Raw genomic sequence first — 22135 nt, forward strand, 5'->3', positions numbered from 1 at the left:
AGAAAACTCAGAATCTGCAGTACAAGCGATAAGGTGGCCGAAAGCCGACTGCACACGAGTGGAGGGCTTTACTTAGTCTTGTCACATGCGCGCGAAAAATGGCGGCCCCTGCGGGTGTTATCAGCACACCCTATAGCAACGTCGATTGCTCGCCACTGAGTGATTTAAAAGCTTTGATGAATTCGCTTCTAAAATCGCACCAGCTGCCTTCAGCTGGGACCATTCAAACTCACACATTTCGATTACGGTGAGAAAAAAAAAAGAAACAGTACGATCTTTCAGGGCACTGAATATGACAACTTTCTGTAAGCTTACTGAGCCTAATGTTCTTTCAGGAATATAATACGAAATGAAATCTCGAAGGTGAGAGGAGGACCAGTAACAGTATAATGCTAGTTGAAGCATAACGCATTATGTATAATCTTTTTAATTTTCGTTTTGCATAAATCACATTAAATCTTGTGAATGCTGTGTTTACTAATTATACCTAATTTCTCTTAAAAGGTAGCACTACAGTATTTCAAATTTGAAAATATTCCTGACTTACATTCTTTGAAACTTCGCACTTCTTTCGTATCATACTTTAACTTATCTTCACGGAGCCTGTAACGGTGTAGGAGTTGCCTAAGTAGGTAAAGAGTATGGCGGCAAAACATGACGACTAATACACATCAGCAATGTCCGCCCCCAAGTGGCAATTGGCTGGTGTATGGGGTGCGGTATTTTTAAGCTGCAAACATAAACTTAACCCGAAAAAGGCAGATATTGTCACCGACATTCAGCAGCAACAACGATACTTTCCTTGAGCAATATTGAGACTAATCTGCAACGTGCATAGAGGTGCTTACAACGTAGGAAATAAACAATAAATTGATCAATGGCGAAAGTGTCACTAAAACGAACCACCGTACTGCAGAGATGACTCCACCACGAAAAATGTACAACAGTCACAGTAAGGAATAGGGTCCAGGGCATCAGTCGAAGAAGCTGCACTTCCTCTCCGGATTCATTCTGGAGCCTGGGGGGCAACCAAAGGCTTGGGCGAACGGAGCGAAATTCATGACCGCCTTGTTACATTCGCCCGAGAACGCATTTGCGGCCTCCGATTTGGTGCACCAGGGGCTGCAGGCGGCGATAAAGAAGACCTGCTCCTCAGTCAGCTCCTACGAGATGCAGGGGAATGAAGAAATCATTAGCTTAGGTGTCTTCCACTAGGAATCACAAGCGAATTGGCAACTCTAGACAGCAGAGCAAGGTCAGAATTAAAGGTCACTACATCACTAGTGAAATAATTTCTTGCAGTACGAGCTTTCTGTATAGGAAGTTACTTAGCTTGGAATTTAGTCACACGTTTTTACTATTGGACATGTATTCTGGCTATTTCACTGAGGAGGAACTTAGATTTTCAGCTGTGCAGTTTTTGTTTCAATTTAGGTTTTGAGGGGCTGTATGGTCTCGAATTTATTTCAGGCCTTTGTCTGATGAGCTTCTTAAAGGTTGTGCCTGGCAGTGAACTTGCCAAACGGAACTCAAATGAGCCAGGGTTGCTTAAAATGCTTATAGTTTTTCGAACCTTCTACTCCACATTAATATTCTGCGATACAATCACTGAGCATACAGAACGCGTGACCTTATGCAACATAGAACTAAGTCGAAATTGTCGTTAAGTGTGTATGCAGTAATATAAACCAGTTTCGCTAGTTTTGCATAGAATAGAATAGAATGTCAGTCTTATATCATTCTTTAGAATATTTACAGAACTGGAATATAACTTGACTTAGTAGGTATAGGTATAGTATTACACTGAAGGACCCCGTGAAGTTATTCTATGGGTGTTAAAAAGTTAAGGAGAATGTGCCCAAGTTTTTATGTTAGTTTGTGCGCAAAGCCCATTTCTCTGCAATAAAACATTTTGTTCCTTTTTTTGATAGCCGATACGGAGATAGAATTGTACTCCAGCATGAATATTAAAAAGAAAGTGGTTCTAACAAAAATAACTTGCAAAACATATTTTGCCTATACATAGAAAAACAGAGCTTTATTGCTCTCCTAGCAAATCTAAAAATCGATGAAAAAAAATGGCAATTTTACTTCCTTCGCTACGAAATGCCAAAGCAATGAGTGATAGCAATCGTGAAAGCTGAGAAAACCACCTTTAAAATTTATGCCCCCGTTGGCTCGTCAATGGCCCCGTTTGGTTTTGCGTTTCGTTAGAGAAATCGGTCATTGCAACCAGCGAGAGTTCCGATGTCAGCTACTTATGGCGACGCTCAGATGGTTGTCCTCCGTCGTGGGATACCCGCGGAATCTTTCATGCGCTGGTAGCACGACACAGCCAATTCGGTCATAATTTCGGCGACCATACATATCAAAACACGGAATTTTCTGTATTCTCGCTGCATATTTAGCAATAATATTTCATAAAGAGAAAGATGACGACCTGATGCTTCGATAAAAAACTCAGCAGTCGACAGTTTGGAAAACTTAGTCATTTAATTTGCCGGGCGCCCCACCAAGTGTAGCGGCCCGCTAACCTATTTCACCCCACAGGCATATTTGTGAAAAAAAAAATTCCGAGAGCACTGAAGTCTGCTTACGTGGAGGAATGCGAAAACATGCCTTTTACCTTCATTTTTTACCGGTTACGACATACTATGACACTTCGACATTTCCGGTTACGACATACTACTAGCTATTTCCGGTTACAAAATACTACATCACTTCAGCATTCCAGTTACGACATAGTACACCACTTCGTAATATGCGATTACGTCACAATTTCAATATGAAAATGGCTTTTAAAGGAGAGAAAAAGTAGGTTTCACATTTGGACATGTCGGTGGACACCTCAATCACGCCTTAAGAGAAAAGGCAGTCTCAGAAAGCATGAAACTGAAGGTGCATATGTCATCGTCCGAACCCTAGTCGCAAGATAACCTCGAACTTGAGTAAACATGTAAGCTATATATATGCAAAGAGAAACACTATGACACATCTCAGAATGCTGTATGACGAACGGTTGCTCGAAATTTCGCTGCAAACGTAGTCGCGGATGCTGCTACCACATTGAGGTCCGCCAGTGATGCCGTCATTAAGCATCTACACCATTATGGGCGGGGGGTATCTGTTACAGCCTGCATCTTCGCAATGGCGCGCGTCAGTTTTGTCTGTTCTCATCAATCTGCACGTGGCAGCGGTTGGCGTTCAGCTGCAGCCGGTCGTCAGGCCCGTGCAGTTTCGTTTTCATCCCTGTTTCAGTCGCAACAACACCTTCATAAACTTTGAGCCTGAGTCAATTAAATCTGACTGAGATGTATGAGGTACCACTCCCTGTGGACACATCTTGCGGACGCGGCTTGCGGACAACTTCCGGTGACGGCTTTTTGTTCGCATGATCCATATAATGCTTTTCCATTAACATATATATAGCGTGGGTATATTGGCGCATTGGAGTACCGAGCATTTGCATTAGCAGAATGGAAGACACATATCAAGGTAGCGATGCTAACCGCATCTGAAATTAAGGAAAGCTAAGAAATGCTCTTTTAAGACGGAGTTATCGCTTAGCAAGCCGATACAAATAACGTTGATTGTAGTTAAATAGAACTACAATGTCGTTCCCGTAAGAAGCGGACCTTCACCGTCCGCACGTGCGCTGTTCTGCGTCTCGTGTTCCCGTTTCGCACTGTACTGATATGGATTCCTGCTGCATGTCGCGTAAAGGCAAAATCCAGGAAATTGCTGGTAGGTGGCTCGGAAGCGATCCGATTAACAAAATTGAATGTTCATATGATACATGCTTACCCTACCTGCCTCTCCAGCGGGTTTTAAATCGCAGCACTGTTTTTACATTGGAATATCATCCAGGTTAATCCCACAACTTTATTTTCCCGGGACGCTTCGCGCGAAGGAAATGAAAACGCGTAAAACGGAAACCCCGCTGCTTTAAGTGGGCTTCTGACGTATATAGCATGCAAAGCTGGCTGAAGAAGACAAAAATTTTCCCATGACACGACGCGCATAAATAGCAGTGTCAGTTCGCAGCTGGGCGGTATTTGAGTTGGGGAGAAACGTCGAAAAGATTCTCGCCTCGTCCTGGCCATACAGCGCAAAAGCCGCAGCAGCGTCGCCGCTGTCTGTTCAGGTACGAACCGGCGAGACGCGGTCTTGCGTGTGGTCCACGTCATCGCTGAAGGCCGCGTAGGCCACTTCGAGCGCCGGCACTTCGGGGAAGACGCTTTCGTTCTGGGCCAGGCAGCCTTGTAGGCGTTTCTCGAAGGCTGGTACCGAGGCCTCGCTCACCCAAGACGACAGGACGCGGCCCTGAGGGTCCACCTGCGTGGAGGACGAGGGCAAGTTGCCACATCGTAGAACAGACATGAACGGCGTCTTATGGCCTTTCAGCTGGACTTCGTGAGGTAACTTCAGGAAGAGATACCAAGGCAATAGCCTCACTAGCTTCATTAGGCGAAGTTTTTTCGGCGACAGTTGTTGAGGCTGAAATAGTTCCAAAAAGATGCTAGCCATCGAAGCGGTTAGTGCAATAACGGATTGCTCAACTGATACCAGGGACCGCCGCCTCTCCTCGTAACTTAAATAACCAAAATCACATCCACCAGATTGCTACAACACTGCCGACGGTTATACCTCATTAGTGTTTGCTGTAAAATGTTAGAACTAGCGATTTTCATTAAATTCGGTGTAATATCGCAGAATACAATTTTCACTTTTTTTCACAGCACGTATTTCGCAGCGCATTTTTCTGGCAAACGCCATTAGTATGTCACTAACTCATAATTACATAGCATTGCAGATGTAGCGTTTTCGCAAGGATGCACGTTTTTAGAATTCTCCGAGGCGCATGATGAAGCATGTCATAAGCTCGTGCTGAACAGACTAAGACAACTAGCAAGACATGAACGGAGCCTGGTCAGTTGTAATTGCGCTAAAATCTTTGCAAAAGGAGGCGCGCTTCATACGTATAATAGTTCCAACGTGCAGTCTTCGAGTTCGAACTAGATAACGTGTTTCCCCGCAAGCTAAGAGAAATAAACGTGGACTGCAACCATCTTTACTGCACTAAATGGCTGCTTACTAGTTCCTATCAGTTAGCTAACTACTTTAAATCATCAATCAACAAGTATATGCTGGTGCCTACGAGTGTTGGGTCCCGTCGTGTCTTAGTTGCAATAATGACGTTCAGCTTGCGCGGAGTAATCAGTGACTATCGTGTACGGAATCACCATATAAGATGCATGGCGAACGTAGACACAGTGCTACTATAGGTCTCAAGGCTCCTTTGGCCTGTTCATATGAGATGGTTTGTTTATTGGTTTATTAGGGTTTTACGTCCCAAAGCGACTCCGGCTATGAGAGACGCCCTAGTGGAGGTCTCCGGAGTAATTTCGACCACCTGGGTATCTTTAACGGGCACTGACATCGCACAGTACACGGGCCTCTATAATTTCGCCTCCTTCGAAATGCGGCCACCGCGGCCAGGATCAAACCCGCGTCGTTCGGGCCAGCAGCCGAGCACCCTAACCACTGAGCCACCTCGGCGGGGTAACCAAAAGAATGAGAAATGCTATGATTTATAAGCATAGGATTACCAGTACGAGGATTACCAGTATGTGTTTCTAGAGAAATCTATAAAGCGCAACAGGGTACCGTATTCAGCTGCGTGGGAAGAAAAGACGCGTTTTGTTTGTTAAGCTTTTGTTCCATTGCCAAGAAAAGTTGTCGCGGAGTACAGCAAGCGTCCCACTGCGTCTCACTCAGTGAGACAGTACTAAGTAAAATAAACCCGAAAATGAAGAAAACAACACAGAGCAGGCTCGTAGCGCTGCGCTAAGAGTAGGAGTTTCGCTTTAGATTTTGGAAATTTCGCAGAGTGAAGATTGCCGAACCTAAGCGCTAACTTGCTTCCCTGGGGTCCATATGGAGTGACTCTATACTCGACTATTATTTTTCTGGTCCGTATTACACTTATTGTGAAGAGTCCAGAACGCCGGATAGGTACCCCATAGCAGAGAATTCAAGGGGGTGCGTGAATTGAAGAATCCAGGTCGCTATGAGTTGGCCAACGGGACAGCCGGCTCTCTTTTACAATCTTCCTGACGGTGTCCTCGTTAGGTATAAATCATCTAGTACGAACAAACTCATTGCCTGTTCTGATTACAAGGCAAGTTACCGACCTTTGAGCACCGACATCCAGTACAGTGCAAGAGAACCGTTCTAATGATTACAGCATAAAATAGGCATTTAGCGATTAATTCAAAGAGACAAACTGAAATGTTGTAGAGGGCTGAGGAGCCCGCGGGCAAATAGTTGGTGTGTGGACCGGCTAGGACGCTGAATATGCCTTTTATCCCGAATAATGGATTGGGGCAGAGCTGTGCCTGTTCCATAATACATGCTAGCCATGAAGCATGAAGATGTTAGTCTCATGGCCTTTAATTAATTACCACTTAGATTAGCATGATTGAGCTGCGTCCTTATGAATCAGGCAACCTTACGGAGCCGTTTTAATTGAAGGATACAACCTAACGACTCTTCATACTGTTTCAGAAACGTAGTATTTCTCTAGTCTGCTGCGCAATGATTTGACAAAAATCTTATGGCCCTTACTTTGACGCCATCATTGTCCACGGCCTTCGTGAGCTCCCTGGCGAAGAAGTAACCAAGGCCGCCGTACAGCATGGCCTTGGTGCCATGTGGATAGTACACCGGTGGCCTCATGGCACCAACGGCGAGCTTGACCGTGTTCAGCGTGTAAACGTACTCTGCGTACGGAAGCGACATGCTGCTTGTCAGCCGCTGCTCCTCGAAGTACGCCTCGGAGCCGACGGTTCGCCTTCCTCTCTGGTGGCTGTCGATCCAGAGGTGGATAAAGGACGGCCCGCTTTCAGGGAAGTCCTTGTACGCCTCCTCGACGCCGTCACTAGTGAGGTACTTTTCCGACGGCCAGATGAAGGTCCGAACGCTAAGCAACTTCTCAGCGGCGACCTTCTTCGTCTCTTCGTCCAGCCACTGCGCAGCCTGAGCCTTGTTTGCGGCTGCCTGCATCCGACAAGACTTGTTTACAGCTCACACCAGTCCGAGACAGCGAGATAATGGGGACTTCAAACTGCCGGGTTGGAAGCGCCGTTACCGTAGTAGCGATGAGGTGCGATAGATACGATCATCGAAACCACTGAGAAGTGTGGGACGGCCGCAGTCGTTGATCGCACTGATGCAGGCTAGTGCAGGTTAGTCGAGGTTCGACAAATTTTCCATCGAAAGTGGCTTGGATGGAAAATTTTTAGTGAGAAGCTACAATGAGAAGTTTCAGTCGATTGCAGCCGTTGGCAGGAGTTATAGTGGCAAGGCAAGTTCAGCCCAAAGACAAGACCTGGCTCGCACTCCAAATGTACCGCGGCGCCGAAGAGATAGGCTGAGCTCTATGATGGCGCTGTAGTGAAACACCCCTGTAGTGGTGACGATCATTTGAACGCTGCGGGTGGCGCACGAAGCACTGATTTGATATAAGTTGCCTGTTAATTAAGCATTCTGCATCCCTCTTTTAAAACTGATATCCTACAAAAAAGCCGTTCACGTCTAGAGAGTTTCATATAATGAACGCCACCCTGCAGAGCCGCCACTTACTGCGCCATGAAGTCTTCCCTTACCACTCAAAAAATCACGTAGTTCTCATCGTTCTGAGAACTGAACAGTCAAAAGGTGAGTTTTTTCCAAACATCAATCTTAAAAGCGTTGTAATGCAGCCGGTGGAACTCTAATGTTGCAGCAATGCCTCCGACTTGTAGGAGAGCATTGGGGTGTTTTGACTAGTGCAGTTTTACCTATAAAGCAATGTATCCTCACTTCTTACTGTATGACTTCTAAAATATCTATAAAGCAATGCATCCTCATTTCTTACTTTATGACTTCTAAAAAGGGTTCCGTGGTCTAAAAAGGGCTCCGTGGACAACCTTTTTGCTGAGGCTAACCAAAGCCTGTGATGTCAATAAATAACTTGAAACTGCAGCACACATCAGGTGTGTTTCGGAAGCGTCACTTATTGTTCTAGGTACTTTCATCCCAGTCACCCGCACCCTTCTTCCTTCATAATGTTCTCCAGCACTAAAACAAAGTCTAAGCAATATTAGCGGCAAAACACGCCCACAAGATTTAAATGCCGAGTGTCGTCTCTAGACAAGTGCGCCTGCCGTGACATCCTTGTACAATAAATATTGTGCCTTTCTTCCAAAAGCTCAACATGTTTTGCGTCTTCATACATGGTGTTTCATTCCGGGTAATTTTCCTTTCCTCAAAGAATTTCAGGCGCAAAATTTGCTTTAAAGGGAATTTTTGAGTGCTTTCTGGCAATTTTCAGATTCGAAATTTTTTCTTTTTTCCTAAATATTTGTACATTCCCTAATTTGCATTCAGTATTACGTTCACAAATCGATATATGTGGCTCTAATTCAGGATAATTTCAATTATGGCATGGAACATCACTATGCGCATACTAGGACTAAAGGTTCAGTTGAAGTGCTACCAGCTGAAGTAACTTTGTAAAACACCGGCACTAAACTGCCGTTTTACAATGATGTTTCTCCTGGAGAAAGAAAGGAATTAACAGCACAAATAACCGACTGTACAAAAGCTGCACGGTGTCGTCCCTGAGGTGCTTACTCTGTCGAAACCTCATGTAATCGACTTGCTGTCACCTGTACACCAGAGCAATACTACGGACATTCCCTAACTTGACCGTGATGCACTGTGACGCCCTATTCTGTATTACAATTGCAGACTAAAGAATATGGACGCAAGGAAAGGGAGGCGGCGCGATATAGCACATAGTAAAAGATGACGCAACGAAAATTTTGCGCGTCCAGGACATAATTATTTACGTTCCTAACATTTCAATAAATGAGAAATGTGTTCTGCTCGTTATCGCGTATCAGGTAATCTACTCCGCTCGATTGCGATTTTATCCGTAATTCATTATATCTAAAGGTGCACATTTTATACATTTGCTGGTCCGCATCCATGAAGTAGGAACAAAAATGGCACACCCTGGCAATGACAACCAATAAATTTGTTAAGCGCTCTGGCGAAGCGGTTACGAATTTTCTACAGTTCATTACCACTAGCGCCTCGATACGTCATGCACCCGAAATAGCATATTGCTGAGGGTACAAACGAAATCCTCACTCATTTTTCTGCATGTCTGTTGCTGAGTAAAAAAATAGACAATCACCTGCTGCACTATCTTCAAATAGCTGTCGATGTGCCTTCGCTCCTCGGCAGTAAACTGGGACACGGCAGACAAAGCGACTGCCAGGAGCCTGTAGCTGGCCTCTGTATGGACGGCGCAGTAGCGGGGCCAAATTATTTTCGCCCTCTCGGAGCTTCCGTGCACGGCAGGGAGAACGTCCTTGGGTCCGGCTACGGCTGCGTAAGTTTGCATGAAGAACCATGTGATATGCTGGAGCACGGGGTAGTCGCCGATGTCACGGATCGTGGTAAGGACGGCGTCAAGCAGCGCAGTGTCAACAGGCCTGTGATCATATTTTTTCAGGATTACAATGAAAAGCAAAAAGTTCTTAAAAACGCTCACAAGCTCAAAGGAAAAAAAGTATCTATTCAGAATGACTACTCAAAGGAAACCCTCAGGAAACGAAAACTATTATGGGATAGTACTAAAACTGAGAGAGACAAGAAAATGAAGGTGACCTTAATCAATGATAAGTTGCTCGTTGCTGGTCAGATGTTTTCGTGGGATGATACCACTAGCACAAGGGTGAAACTGCCATCGCGGAACACACGAAAAAGTGAATGACGTAGTGCGCGGATCAAGAAGGAATTAAGACTTATAAACATTAATGCGCGGAGTATAATCAACAAAACCGAACAGCTTGAGGCACTTCTTCTTGGGTACAATCCACATATCGTCATCATTACGGAGACATGGCTTCGCGATGAAATAGATAACAAAGACGTTTTCCCTCCAACTTATCAAATCTATCGGCGTGACAGATTATCAAGAGGTGGTGGAGTGGCGGTTTTGGTTAAAAACAATATTCATGCGACTTTAACTCGGCAACTTGATGACCATGAAAGCATTTCCCTAAAGCTATCTTTTAGGGGCCGTTCCATTTTACTATTTGCTGTTTACCGAGCTCCAGACTCCCCTCCTCAGTTTCTACGCGATTTGTCGGAACACATGTCATCATTCAAACATAAAAACGTAGTTCTTGTCGGTGATTTTAACTTACCTAACACTAATTGGGAGTTGGCCTCATCTAATTCACGACATTGCGCAAATGCTGAACACTTATTTGATATTATGCTGTGTCACAATTTGAAACAGGTAGTCGGACAACCTACACGTATTCATGGCTCATCTGCTTCCATTCTTGACTTGATTTTTGTGAACCGCTCTTTTGAAATGTTTTCTGTTTCGATCCATCAAGGACTATCTGATCATGAGTTGGTGTATTTCACTTGCGATTTCGTCGCTGATAAATGTGCCGTACTGTCCAAAACCGTACTTGTAAAAGATTTCTCGCGTGCCAGGGATGAGAGTGTATTAGATTGTTTAGAGCTGTGTCTCAGCACCTTTGTCGGAACTGACACATCTGATCTCTGGACCAAGTTTAAAGACATATGCACATATTGTATCAACCAATTTATTCCATCAAGAGCTAAAAAAAGTGGCAAATCTAATCCCTGGATTACGCGAGAAATCTTGCATCTCAAAAGGAAACTTAAACGCTTAAGAAGAGCCCGTGTCCCTCACAACATCATTCAAATGAAGCAGGCTTCTTTGACCAAAGCTGTTGCGGCTGCTAAGCGACATTACTTTCAAAACATTTTGCCGAATTTCATTCGTAACGCTCCTCAGAAATTTTGGAATTTTTTAAGCAAAGAAAAAAAATCCCTGCCTGCGATGATGCATGAGGGCACGTTGCTCACCAACAAAAGAGATATTGCTGACAAGTTCAATTCATATTTTCACAGTGTGTTTTCCCAACCTGCAAATAATTTCACAACTCGTGATTCTTGTTCCCAGCCTGTGCACGATCTCGTATCTCAACCTGGTATTTTTGCAATGCTTTTGAATCTTAAAACAAAAGCAACCCCTGGGCCTGACGAAATACCTAATTCATTTTTACATCGTTATGCTGAGATGGTTTCGCACTTTCTTGCTATCATCTTTCGTGCTTCTCTTTTGTCTTCAAGTCTACCAGCCGATTGGAGGGTGGCCCGTGTCGTTCCCATACACAAAACAGGTGATGCCTCATTGTTTAATAATTACCGCCCCATATCGTTGACCTCTTCATGCTGCAAACTTCTTGAACATATCGTAGCCAATTACATTAAAACATTTCTCGATGACAACAACAAATTATCGGCTTCCCAGCATGGTTTTCGCAAAGGCTTTTCTACGGTCACCCAACTTACATCCGTAATTCACAATTTCGCTCAAGTTCTGGACAATTCCGGCCAAATAGATGTCATATTTCTAGATTTTAAGAAAGCTTTTGATTTAGTTCCGCACATTAAACTTATCCATAAACTTGAAACTATAGGTCTTCCTTCTTTTATTGTTAATTGGGTTGCGGCTTATTTATCTAACCGATTTCAATATGTTAGTGTCGATGGTCATTGTTCTAACAAACTTCCAGTCACTTCTGGTGTCCCGCAGGGCAGTGTCCTTGGGCCATTACTGTTTCTTATCTATATTAATGACATTACAGACATCATCTCTCATCCTGTTCAAATTAGGTTGTTTGCCGACGATTGTGTTTTGTTTAATGAAGTTAAAGTTCCAGGCGACCAGATTTTACTTAATCATAACCTACAGAATGTTAGTGAATGGTGCGTTAAATGGGGGATGGAACTAAACGCTGACAAGACAGTATTTATGCGGATCACTAATAAAAGAAACAGTCATTCCTTTTCATATAATCTTCCCACTCGGCACCTTTCAGAAGTCAAAGAGTACAAGTACCTAGGTGTAACACTAACGAATAATCTTAGTTGGAATAAACATATTGAAACCGTATGCTCTTCTTCGTTTCGCAATCTCTGTTTTCTTAGGCACAAGTTAAAACAAGCTCCCCCTAACGTTAAGCAATTGGCATATTACACCATGATCAGGCCAAAACTTGAGTATGCATGCACTGTTTGGGATCCTCACACAAAGACTAACATTAATGCCCTTGAAAGAATTCAGCGCAAAGCAGTTCGGTTTATATTTTCTAAATATCGCACCACTGACTCACCATCTGCTCTGTTGCTTCAACATAATATGCAGTCCCTTGAAATTCGGCGTAGAATACTAAGGTTAAGATTTCTCTTTCTATTGAAAAATAACAAACTGTCAATGGCCCCCGATTTGTATCTCCAACCGATAACGTCCAGGTCATCCAGACACAGGCACACTGAATCGTTAAAACCTTACTTTGCCAGAACTAACATATTCAAATTCTCTTTTTTTCCCCGCACCATTAACGAGTGGAATCAGTTGCCACCATCATCAACAGTTGACATTGATGCCATTGAACAGGCCGTTCATTGATTTTTTTTTTTACTTGCCTTGTACTTTTTGTTTTGTGCTTTTTTTGTATTGTGTTTATTGTGCCCCTCCTGCAAGGGCCCTTCATTGGGCCTGCAGTATGTCCTAAATAAATAAATAAGTGTCGCTCAGGGCTAAGAAGTCGTTCTGGTTGAAGGGAGGGTCTAAGTGTAGAGCCCGGTTAATGATGCCCTCCAAGTACTTGGCCGCGGCAAGACTTGTATGGTTGGCCAGGCCCGCCAGTGGGAAGAATGCAGGTGAATGGGCAGAGCGTGTTGACTCCATGAGGCGCCCTAGAACGGAGCCCTGTGTGCTGTAGACATTCATGGCTTCCATGAGTGTCGGCACGCTCCTGTTACTCCAGATAAGCTTAAAAATTGCCACGTAGACTGTGGCGAACTTGTCTCTAGGTATGTTGTTAAAAACTGTGGTCCAAAGTGGGATTAGCGGGCTACCAGTGATGGACAGCCGGTACTGTGGCTCTTGCGTGATGTTTGGAAGAAGCTTGACCGTGAACCAGAGATCCACGTTCCAGTTGAAGGACAGGTCGAAGAGGATCTCAAGGGGAGACTTGCTTCCACTGTCCTCCCACCAGACCAGGCCACGGGCGCGCATGAATTCCTTGAGGTCGTCCACGTGCAGCTCAGAATCCGTCACGCAGCTGTTAAACATGGCGGCGACCTTTCGGCCCGCCGGCAATATGGAGGTGCCCTTTTCCAGAATGTCTCGGAATGATTGGCGCCAAGAAATGACCATGTGGGAAAGGACCGAATCGGACAGTGGAGCAAACTTCAATCGCGGCTGCCACTGGCCACAAACGTACGCGGTGAAGTTGTCGCACGCATCGACGTCCTTGCTCAGCTGCTCGTGCAGGAGCTTTCTGCGACGAATATAGAACACATGCGTACATCGACCACTATTAGAATCATTCTTGGAAAAGTATCATGGTATAGAGGTTTAAGCAATAATTTTCCTTCATAGTTTTTAAGCGTATTTGAAAGAGCTATCCAGCCATTTTGACAACACTAATTTCATTAGGCTTGTCTCCCAATTTCGAACGAGTTTCTTGTTGTGGTCCTCCCATCCGCGTGACTCAAATGTGCGAATTCGCGCGCGTAAGAATACTCAGAGCCGGACCGGATCCTAGTATTACCTCCGGCTTCCACCAAACGGCAACTTGGGCACTGGATTTCTCACCGGAGGTTCTCGCCTGGACCGTGATGCAGAATATGCTTCTCCTCGATAAGGAACAATTTGAGTTTTACCCCGCAGCCAAGAATTGTCCCGTTTCGCGGAAGAAAAATGGCGTTGTTGGTGGCAGCGGCGGAAGAGAAATGTCCTGAGATAAGGTTTCGCATCGGCACCTGAGTGTGAGTCTCCTCATTTAGTGACATTTAGAACACACTCCATGCAATGCTGGCCGCGTTAACCGAACCGTGGACGAACGAAGTAGATTTTAGAACACGGAGCGCCATTTCGTTGTCTGCACGCATATCTAGACTAGCAACCAGAGTGTTTTTTTTTTTCATCAGTGTGGAAAAGGAGCTTAAGTAAAGGCTGCCTAATAGCGTGTACCAGTGCACAGCATACTACAACAGTTTGGAAAAGTGAAGAGAAAACACTACATGTCATATAGGCATGGAAAAACGTTTTGTACAGTTGCCGCACACATTAAAACATGTCATGCAAGGATTTCAAGAATGCATTCTGGCGTGTCTAATATTTAGTAAAGCTGAGATCTGGGCGAGTTGGTATGCATTCATACTGGTGAACAGCGCGAAAAGTCGGGACAACAAGCGCTTGTCTTGTCGTTGTCCCGCCTTTTTGCACTGTTCACCAGTATGAGTGTCTAATATTCTCTGCTGAGATAAGTACGCGACAGTTCCAGTACAGCACTAGCCTGCGTTTCAGTCTCTTTATACAAAAATCTTTCAAATTTTTCTCAAGAACTTAGAACTAAGACACCCTCTTGGTTTCTTTCACGTCGTTTCATGCATTTCAATCAGCGCTACGTCGGCGTGCGCACTCATGTGGCCGACTGCTCCGCCGTTATTTCACCTGAATTCATAGCACGAGTCCGTCTGGCAGTAGGCAACGATTTGACGCGACGCTTTGGGTTTCAGGAAAGATAGGAAGGAAACCAGCACCATGACCAGCAATATGGCGGCAACCACCACGCCCCACCACTGCGAGTACCGCCGACCACCGCCGGCGAGGAAACTCGCTCGAGGTGACTGCTGCAAAGTAAAGCGTAATAGTGCTTCCATGACCGTGCAGTGGCAATGCAAACTTAATCAACCGTCGCTACGCAGCCAACAACTGACCTTGCTGCTCGAATTGTTAGTACAGGTACGTTACTAACGTTAAAGGTACACCAAGGAGAATCCAATGTTGGTCTGTATCGATGGTTCATTTCATTTCATTTATTGGGGTTTAACGTCCCAAAGCGACTCGGGCTATGAGGGACGCCGTAGTGAAGGGCTCCGGAAATTTCTACCACCTGTGGTTCTTTAACGTGCACTGGCATCGCACAGTACACGGGCCTCTAGAATTTCGCCATCGAAATTCGCCCGCCACGGCGGGGTCGAACCCACGTCTTTCGGGCCAGCAGCGATGGTTCATATTCTTCTAAGGACACAGGCATTGTGTGCTCCCGCTAAAAACACAGCTTTTATGAGCTAGAAGACGTAAAAAATGAGATATATTTGTCGCCACTACCAGCTATATTCTGAAGTGGACTACGGTACGTTAAGAGCCTTTGTCGTGCAGGTCTCTCGGGGGTAGGCCACACACACATTCAAACTTCTACGGTAATAACGATATCCCTAAAAGTCTTGACGGCACAAGTTTGAACCCATCAGCGAAAACAAAGTTTCCATTTGTAGTAGGCAATTCTCTCTGCACTAAGCGAACAAATATGAGCATAACCAGAGAAGCAATGGGATTGGTTTGGAAAAGAAATTGAATATAGTTCCTGAATCCCAGTGTACACCAAGAGGCTTGAAGATGATAGTGGTGATATCCTAAACTGCGTTTCAGCGAAGTCGGGAAAATCGAGCAGCTATAGAGAACGCCAGAAGGCATCTACGGGTTCCTATACATTATCGAAAATTTAGAAAAGGAAGGAGGGACTCGAAGACAGCTGTTGGGCTGGATGCACGAAATTTCTTGTTGCACATGGCGCTACGGGAACAGGAGCGCGGGCTGACTGTAGAAAAAACGAGCGGTGAAAGTGATCTGCCGTCCATTCTTAGCTGTCTTCCCTGGTATCCGTTCGGGCTCCCCCGTTTGCAAGAAAAAACTGTCACCAGTTTTGCCGTCTTTCAGATCTATCGAAATAATATCTATCTGCCTCATTTAGCCTCTACCTTTTCCTTTCAGAGGGCACCAACCGAAGCTTCGACCTGTTACGTGAGCATTCTGGTGACTTCGTAAACGAAGTTACAATCAGCACATTACGAAGCAAAAAAAAAAGAACAACAGGCAAATAATTTTTGTAATAACAATTTTGAAGGCCTTTACTACGAAGGGGGCTCAATTTGCACCGAAACTTGAAAACCTGACACATTATAAATATTTTAAACGGGCAAATTCTGAAATAAAGTGCGGGCGGGAATGAATCTTTCACTAGCCAAAGTGAGATCTGCGCTTCGTATCCGGCAAATCATCGCGCACAACTGGGGGATGCACGCGAGCGTTCCACGCGAGCAAACCGATCACAGCGCCGCCTACAAGTGCCACCGATGTCGAGGCGAAAATTGGTAGTCTCGTGTATTACTGCGCTAGAAGGCTCGTTTTTCGCGCTGGGGTGTTCGGCGCTGACTAGTCACATCAGAGAGATCAATTTTTTTCTTTCATTTTCGTATAGTCGCACTAATAACAACGAAAAATACATTTACGATTACCACAGTTACATGTCGCGCATAAATTCGGCAAATTGGCTCATTTCGGATCAAGAAAGCATGGACGTCCTACGTGCGCGCATGTGTTTCGTCTTCGTTGAAACCATTAGCTCATGCTGCAGTATCGAATTGCAGTAGGGAAGCGGACGCAGAGGCGATGTCACTCAGTTCTGGCAAATGCACATGAATGTGCAGCGATTAGAAGAATAAGAATGGGTTGGAGCATGTATGGCAGGTTCTCTCATCTCAGGCATGACAGCTTGTCAATATCCATCAAGATAAACGTACACAACAGCTGTATCATACCGGTCTTCACCTAAGGGGATGAAACGTGGAGGCTAACAAAGAGGGTTCAGCTTAAGCTAAGGATGACGCAATGAGCTGTGGAAAGAAAAATGATAGGGGAAACGTTAAGAGACCGGAAACGGGCGAAGTGGGTGAGGGAACAAACTCGGGTTAAGGATATCCTAGTCGAAATCAAGAGGAAGAAATGGGCTTGGGCAGGGCTTGTAATGCGAAGGCAATACAACTGCTAGTCCTTAAGGGTAACGGAGTGGATTTCAAGAGGAGGCAAGCCTGGCAGGGAGTGGCAGAAAGTTAGTTGCGCGGATGAGATCAAGAAGTTTGCGGGGATACGGTGGCCGCCGGTGTATCCTCGAGGCGTACGCTACAGCATCGCGCTTGCTGAATCTCCACTAGCCGGATGTGCACGATCATCTACAGCTCGCTGTTCCCGTTGATCCACAACACGTTCTCTAAGTCCGCAGGTTAAGTTGCATACGCCCGTATGGGAGGCACGTATCACGAGCTACGCGGTCGCCTTGTCTGACAATACCTGGGGTTTGAAATATTCAGTGCTTTCATTCGAGGCGGGCGTCACAGGCCGCAATGGTCCCATTCCATTGTGCGGGGATTGCATCTTAGCCTGCAATATGTGTAATAACTGAACATTTCGATGCCTACGCTAGAGGCTCAACGAGCGTTTTGCACCACTTCGTCTTCTAAAACTCGTGTGACAGTCCATGCTACTTGCTGCTGCTGCAGCTGCGACCGCATGAAGAAAGAGGAGGAAAATGCGCAAGGCCTGTTGATTGGCTTGAACTGGGCCCCTCTAACCATCGCGGACTCATAAAGTGCAGTTTCTAGAAAGATTTGTTATAGAAAGATTCAACGCCGCGCGTGGGATCACTCAGGCGCACTCAGATCAGGACCATAGCTGCTTCAGCAGCAAATTGTCCATCCACCCCTATTCCTCCAAGTAGATAAGGTACGGAAAAGCTAGGACTTAGCTACCAACGCCCAGGTGTGCTTGCTCACATCTATGCTCCTAAAGGCCGCCTCCAAGCTGTGTGGCGGCCAGCTCTCAAATTCTATTCAGTTTGGTTAGGTTGCAAGAAAGGGTCAATAGCCTTATGCCACCACATATCAACGCGAAAAAATGGCCTGGCTTAGCTTATGGATAAGCCTAGGATGCGAAGCATACTGCCGGCAAAGGCTGCGCGTCCGCAAGCGAGCGCACGAGTTGAGCCCCAGCTTTCACAGCTGTTGTGACGTCATATCACGTGGTGCGCCGATGTAGGTCAAGTGGTAGCTACGCGGCCGCACGCGGCGCATCAAGGAAGAGCTCGGTTGTGCGGCTAGTATGCTTCGCATAAAGAGAGAGGCAAGCAGGAACGTAGTGCTGATGGCAAATCGTAGTAAAAAGGGCATCGATGCGGCAGGCGCACAGAGAACAAGGTGACCATGTGTGAGGCCTGAAGACGTAAGCCTATACGTCCATTGCACAACAACAAAGGAATATGAAATCCTTTGAAAGAGGCTGTATTCGTTGGTCTTTCTGCGTACCCTTCTACAGTGTTCTTTGCCTGTATCTTTTTGTTGTGCTCGTGTGTTTTCGAGACTTTTTTCTGCACTCACCGTTGTGCTGGTGGTGGGCGAGCAACGGCCTTCGAGCAGCGCGTTCATGGCCATCATCGAGTCGTCCTTCCGCCGTGCCGGCGGAGGCCTCGCTTTCTGGGCGGCCGCTAAGGTCGACATGGTTGCGCCTGGAGTAGACCCTGTTCCCGCTGCGTCGTGGACAAGTTCCTGCCGCTGGGCCCCGGCATCCGCCTGCGACACCCCGTGGTGTATCGTGAGGAATCGTGTCAAAGGACTCTACCAGTGAACTCTAAGTACACAGCTATAATTGGGTCTCTCCTCAGACCTTCTTCACAGGATTTGCATCGGCTTGCCACTCTACACGCCAAGAGTAGTTTGCGAGTGCGTACTTAAAACATTCCAGTTATGCACCGGCTGTGTAAAATTCACATCACATTTCTGAAACAATGACGTCAAACTCTCGAACAAGGCTAGTTTATCAGGACCTATGATGCGGCCTTGTGTTACCTTCAGTTTTGGTGAGGCCCGACGCCTATTTTACCCTGAGAGAAATTTGTGTCTCGTCGCGAGAGTAGATGTCATCGTGGATTAATTTAGAGGATTAATGGATTCCCTACATGTTTCAAGCCAGACCCAATTGAGACACGTGACTCTGGCGTCCCTACTGAATCACTATTCGCGTCCTGCAATCTTGGACCGTGGTCTTTGATGCCACAATCCACTCAGTGCAATCCTGCCTTTTTGGAGGCAGAAGGGCGGTCTTTCTGAACAAAAACCTATTAATGTGAACACCTACACATTTCGCGCCTCCATTCTTCAACAGGTAACCCCCGTTCGTGCTTTGAACTCGGAAACTTCGCAACGAAATCCCGTCGGCTCGAAAGCACGCAATGGCCCCGCTGCTCATCACACCCTTTACCTAACCATTGAAGCTGGGTGCTAGATCTAGAATAGAACTGGGAGCTAAAGCAAGGTTGCGCCACAGAGAAGCGGAGGAACTTCTTGCCGAGTTTGTTCTATTGGTAACATGATGAGTTCATGTTAAATTCCGGAAAATATGAATACCTATACAAGTACGAATCGACGGAGCAATTTTCATGTTTTTCAGTGGTGTGCAGACACCTCCATACTCGGTTTCTTAACATTCAAAACGCCTGCGCTCGAAGTACTGGCCTAATTGAGTAGCTAACATTGCTTACGAGGTAGCTTATTTTTTGCTACGTGCACTTGAGATGTATACGACGGTGTAATTTGGATCATTAGCATTGTCAGCGTTTCCAGGTTGCTTGTGAAAGGAGTTCGACTACGGCCACCATGTGGTGCACACATACAGCTGTATGAGACAACGACTTGAGTCGTACACTTTGCGCTAAGGAGTACAGAAGGGTACGGAAATGAGAGGCTCTTTATGCATGTAGACATGAAGGGAGCCAACAGGCACTCAAACGAAGGAACGCATACAGAAATTTTTAAAGTGTGTGGGGTTGATTAATGGGACACTAGTACTCAGACCAGCTGATGCCTGAAAGATGATTAATTAGAAAGTAGGATAATGAACAGGTACATAGTGGCAATGGGATCCGAAATGACGACCTGCATAAGTCGTTCTTGGTGGTCTACCAAACGACCTGCAGCGGTGGCTGTCTAACCTTCTACTTTCGAGGGTTTTATATTCTGTAAAACCTGCCTTTGAGAGCGCTCTTGAGCGCCAATTTCATTTTTAGCGGCGGGCGTAGAATGCCCTGTATTGCAGCAAGTGGCACGTAACCAAGGATTAAGCAGGAATTTAGTTGAAATTTCTTCCGCATAGTTTGGATTCTTCCCTCAACAGGTCGCAACGCTGTTCAGAAACTTGTCACGAGCTCTGACTTGGGCTTGTTGCTGGTGCATTTGGAATGCACCTCAGCGAAAGCAGGCCCCAATAGAGGGAATGAAAGGTACCGCTTAGAGGGTTTCAAAAAGAGCAGCCAACGTCCGAACCTTAGGTGAATCTCCAGGAGAGCTGTCTGCAGTGACCGGGGTCGTTGACAAGGCGCTTACAGCTTCCTGCCGGGAAGGCTCGGCAGTTGGTAAAGCCTGCGCCAATGCTGCACGAGGCGGGGACACCACCTCGGGAGGCTGCATCGCCGGCGCAGCCTTGTCCTGCGGCGGCGAGGTGTTTCTTGCCTTTCGACGGCGTTTGCCGGCGTTCTTCCGCGGTGTATTCTGCTGAGACGCTCCCGAAGCCTTGGGAGCCAGGCCGGCTACTCTCGGTACATCCTTACGGACATCCGCAACTTCTACGAGAACGGTGGAGCTCGGCGCACCACCCTTTCGCTTCTTGTGGTCTGGGGTTGACATCGAGCTTCAGTTTGTAAACTGGACGTAAGTAATTTGCAAGAAGAGCTAGACTCGTGGCGTTTCCGCAAGGACGATGGCTGCCTCTTCTTCTTCTTCTTCGCTGATGCTCTGCTCAAAGAAGCCGCGTGTCCACGTGGTGGCTGATCCCGTGTCTCATCCTTCTTTACTTTTCAATTGTCAGAATGTAGCCTGTTACTATTCCTTTTCCCCTTCTAAACGCTCCTGTTTCCACCAATTCACCACCTGTGTCTTGCTCATGTCCCCGTAGAGGGTATGTGCCATCTTTATTTGAGGGCAACCAACCAACCAACGTTTTTATTTCGCACAATTGCCATGAAGGCATAATTGTGGCTCACTGTATACTGTACTTGGAACCTTAAAGAGAAGTAACCGATAGCATTGAAAAGCAACTTGGTAACAGTGAAAGCACGAGCCACTCGATCCACGTAGCACGCCATACCCTAGTTAGCTTTAATACATATATAGATTTCAAGGCTCGGTGCCTCCATGAACGCATAGAGTCAAATTTTTAGTTGTAAGCTCAACAGTTTTCTCGCCATTACCTCTGTCACTACTAGGTGCTATGAGTGTCATTTGCTTCAGAAGCATGGTAGCACTTTTTCTGACGCCTATTTATTGAATTGCGTCCACCACAAAATAAAAAAATAAAATATATCTTGTAATTGTTTTGTATCAGGAAGCGCACAACTCTTTCGAGTTGTTTTCCGGGCTAATAAGAAGATTATTTTGACTAAAGAAACCTTCTTGAGTGGCTGCTCAGATAGCATCTCTAGCCGCAGTTACTGTAAAGGCTACTACGCGAGGTTGCAGTGTGCACTGTCTGATATCCTATAAGCTTATGCTGGTGAAATGCGAAAAAACACGGTAAAAGATGCTCTTGAAAAAGTGCTAGCGGTCTGAAGAAGATCGGGCACAGCCCTCGTCAAGGAAAAGTTTTCATTAATGGCTCAACGTGACTGTGGACAGCGAAGAATCCGCTCTGCGTGCCGGGCAACCACATCCCACAAGGCGACAAAAGTCTGCCGTCTCCGGACCTACGACGTCGGAATAGAAGCGCTTCAAGATAATCATGAAGACCCGCCCAATTGCTGTGTTTAATCTTTTCTTGTCCAGCCATCCATGCGAGTAATGACTTACCCCCATCCCAATCTCAACCAGAAGGTTGAGACTGGAAGTACGCCGGCAGATCTCGGGTGCACGCCGCATCATTCTGAAGCACTTCAGCTGGCCTGCGAGCTTTCCACGAAACACGTCACGCGGTTCGTGGCCCTTAGGTGACTGCTAAGGACAGCTTTGATTCGCAGTCGGCTTACTGCACAAGGCACTCTTCACCTGGATATGTGTACTTAAGAGCAGGTCGATAGCCTTCTGGAGTGCTCCCAAATAAGCTACCTAGGAATGCAAGCCAGACTATCCCACCCCTGCA

General features: G+C 46.0%; 2 protein-coding genes across 2 annotated transcripts in view; one reads left to right on the forward strand and one right to left on the reverse strand.

The window, feature by feature from the left end:
- LOC149332012 (sulfotransferase 2A1-like) overlaps positions 1-22135 on the forward strand; it is a 252829-nt gene that overhangs the window by 179566 nt on the left and 51128 nt on the right. The gene's annotated exons all lie outside the window — the stretch shown is intronic.
- Positions 975-20688, reverse strand: LOC149332025 (endothelin-converting enzyme 1-like). Its single transcript, XM_089555659.1, has 8 exons — positions 20329-20688; positions 18388-18579; positions 14627-14805; positions 12688-13448; positions 9245-9531; positions 6628-7059; positions 4153-4335; positions 975-1163 (listed from the first exon to the last, which is right to left on the reverse strand). The coding sequence occupies exons 1-8, from the start codon at positions 20686-20688 to the stop codon at positions 975-977; spliced, it is 2583 nt and encodes an 860-aa protein (XP_089411785.1).

The sequence above is a fragment of the Amblyomma mixtum genome, chromosome 8 (assembly GCF_055824585.1).
Source record: "Amblyomma mixtum isolate Tamu chromosome 8, ASM5582458v1, whole genome shotgun sequence".
Lineage (NCBI taxonomy): Eukaryota > Metazoa > Arthropoda > Arachnida > Ixodida > Ixodidae > Amblyomma > Amblyomma mixtum.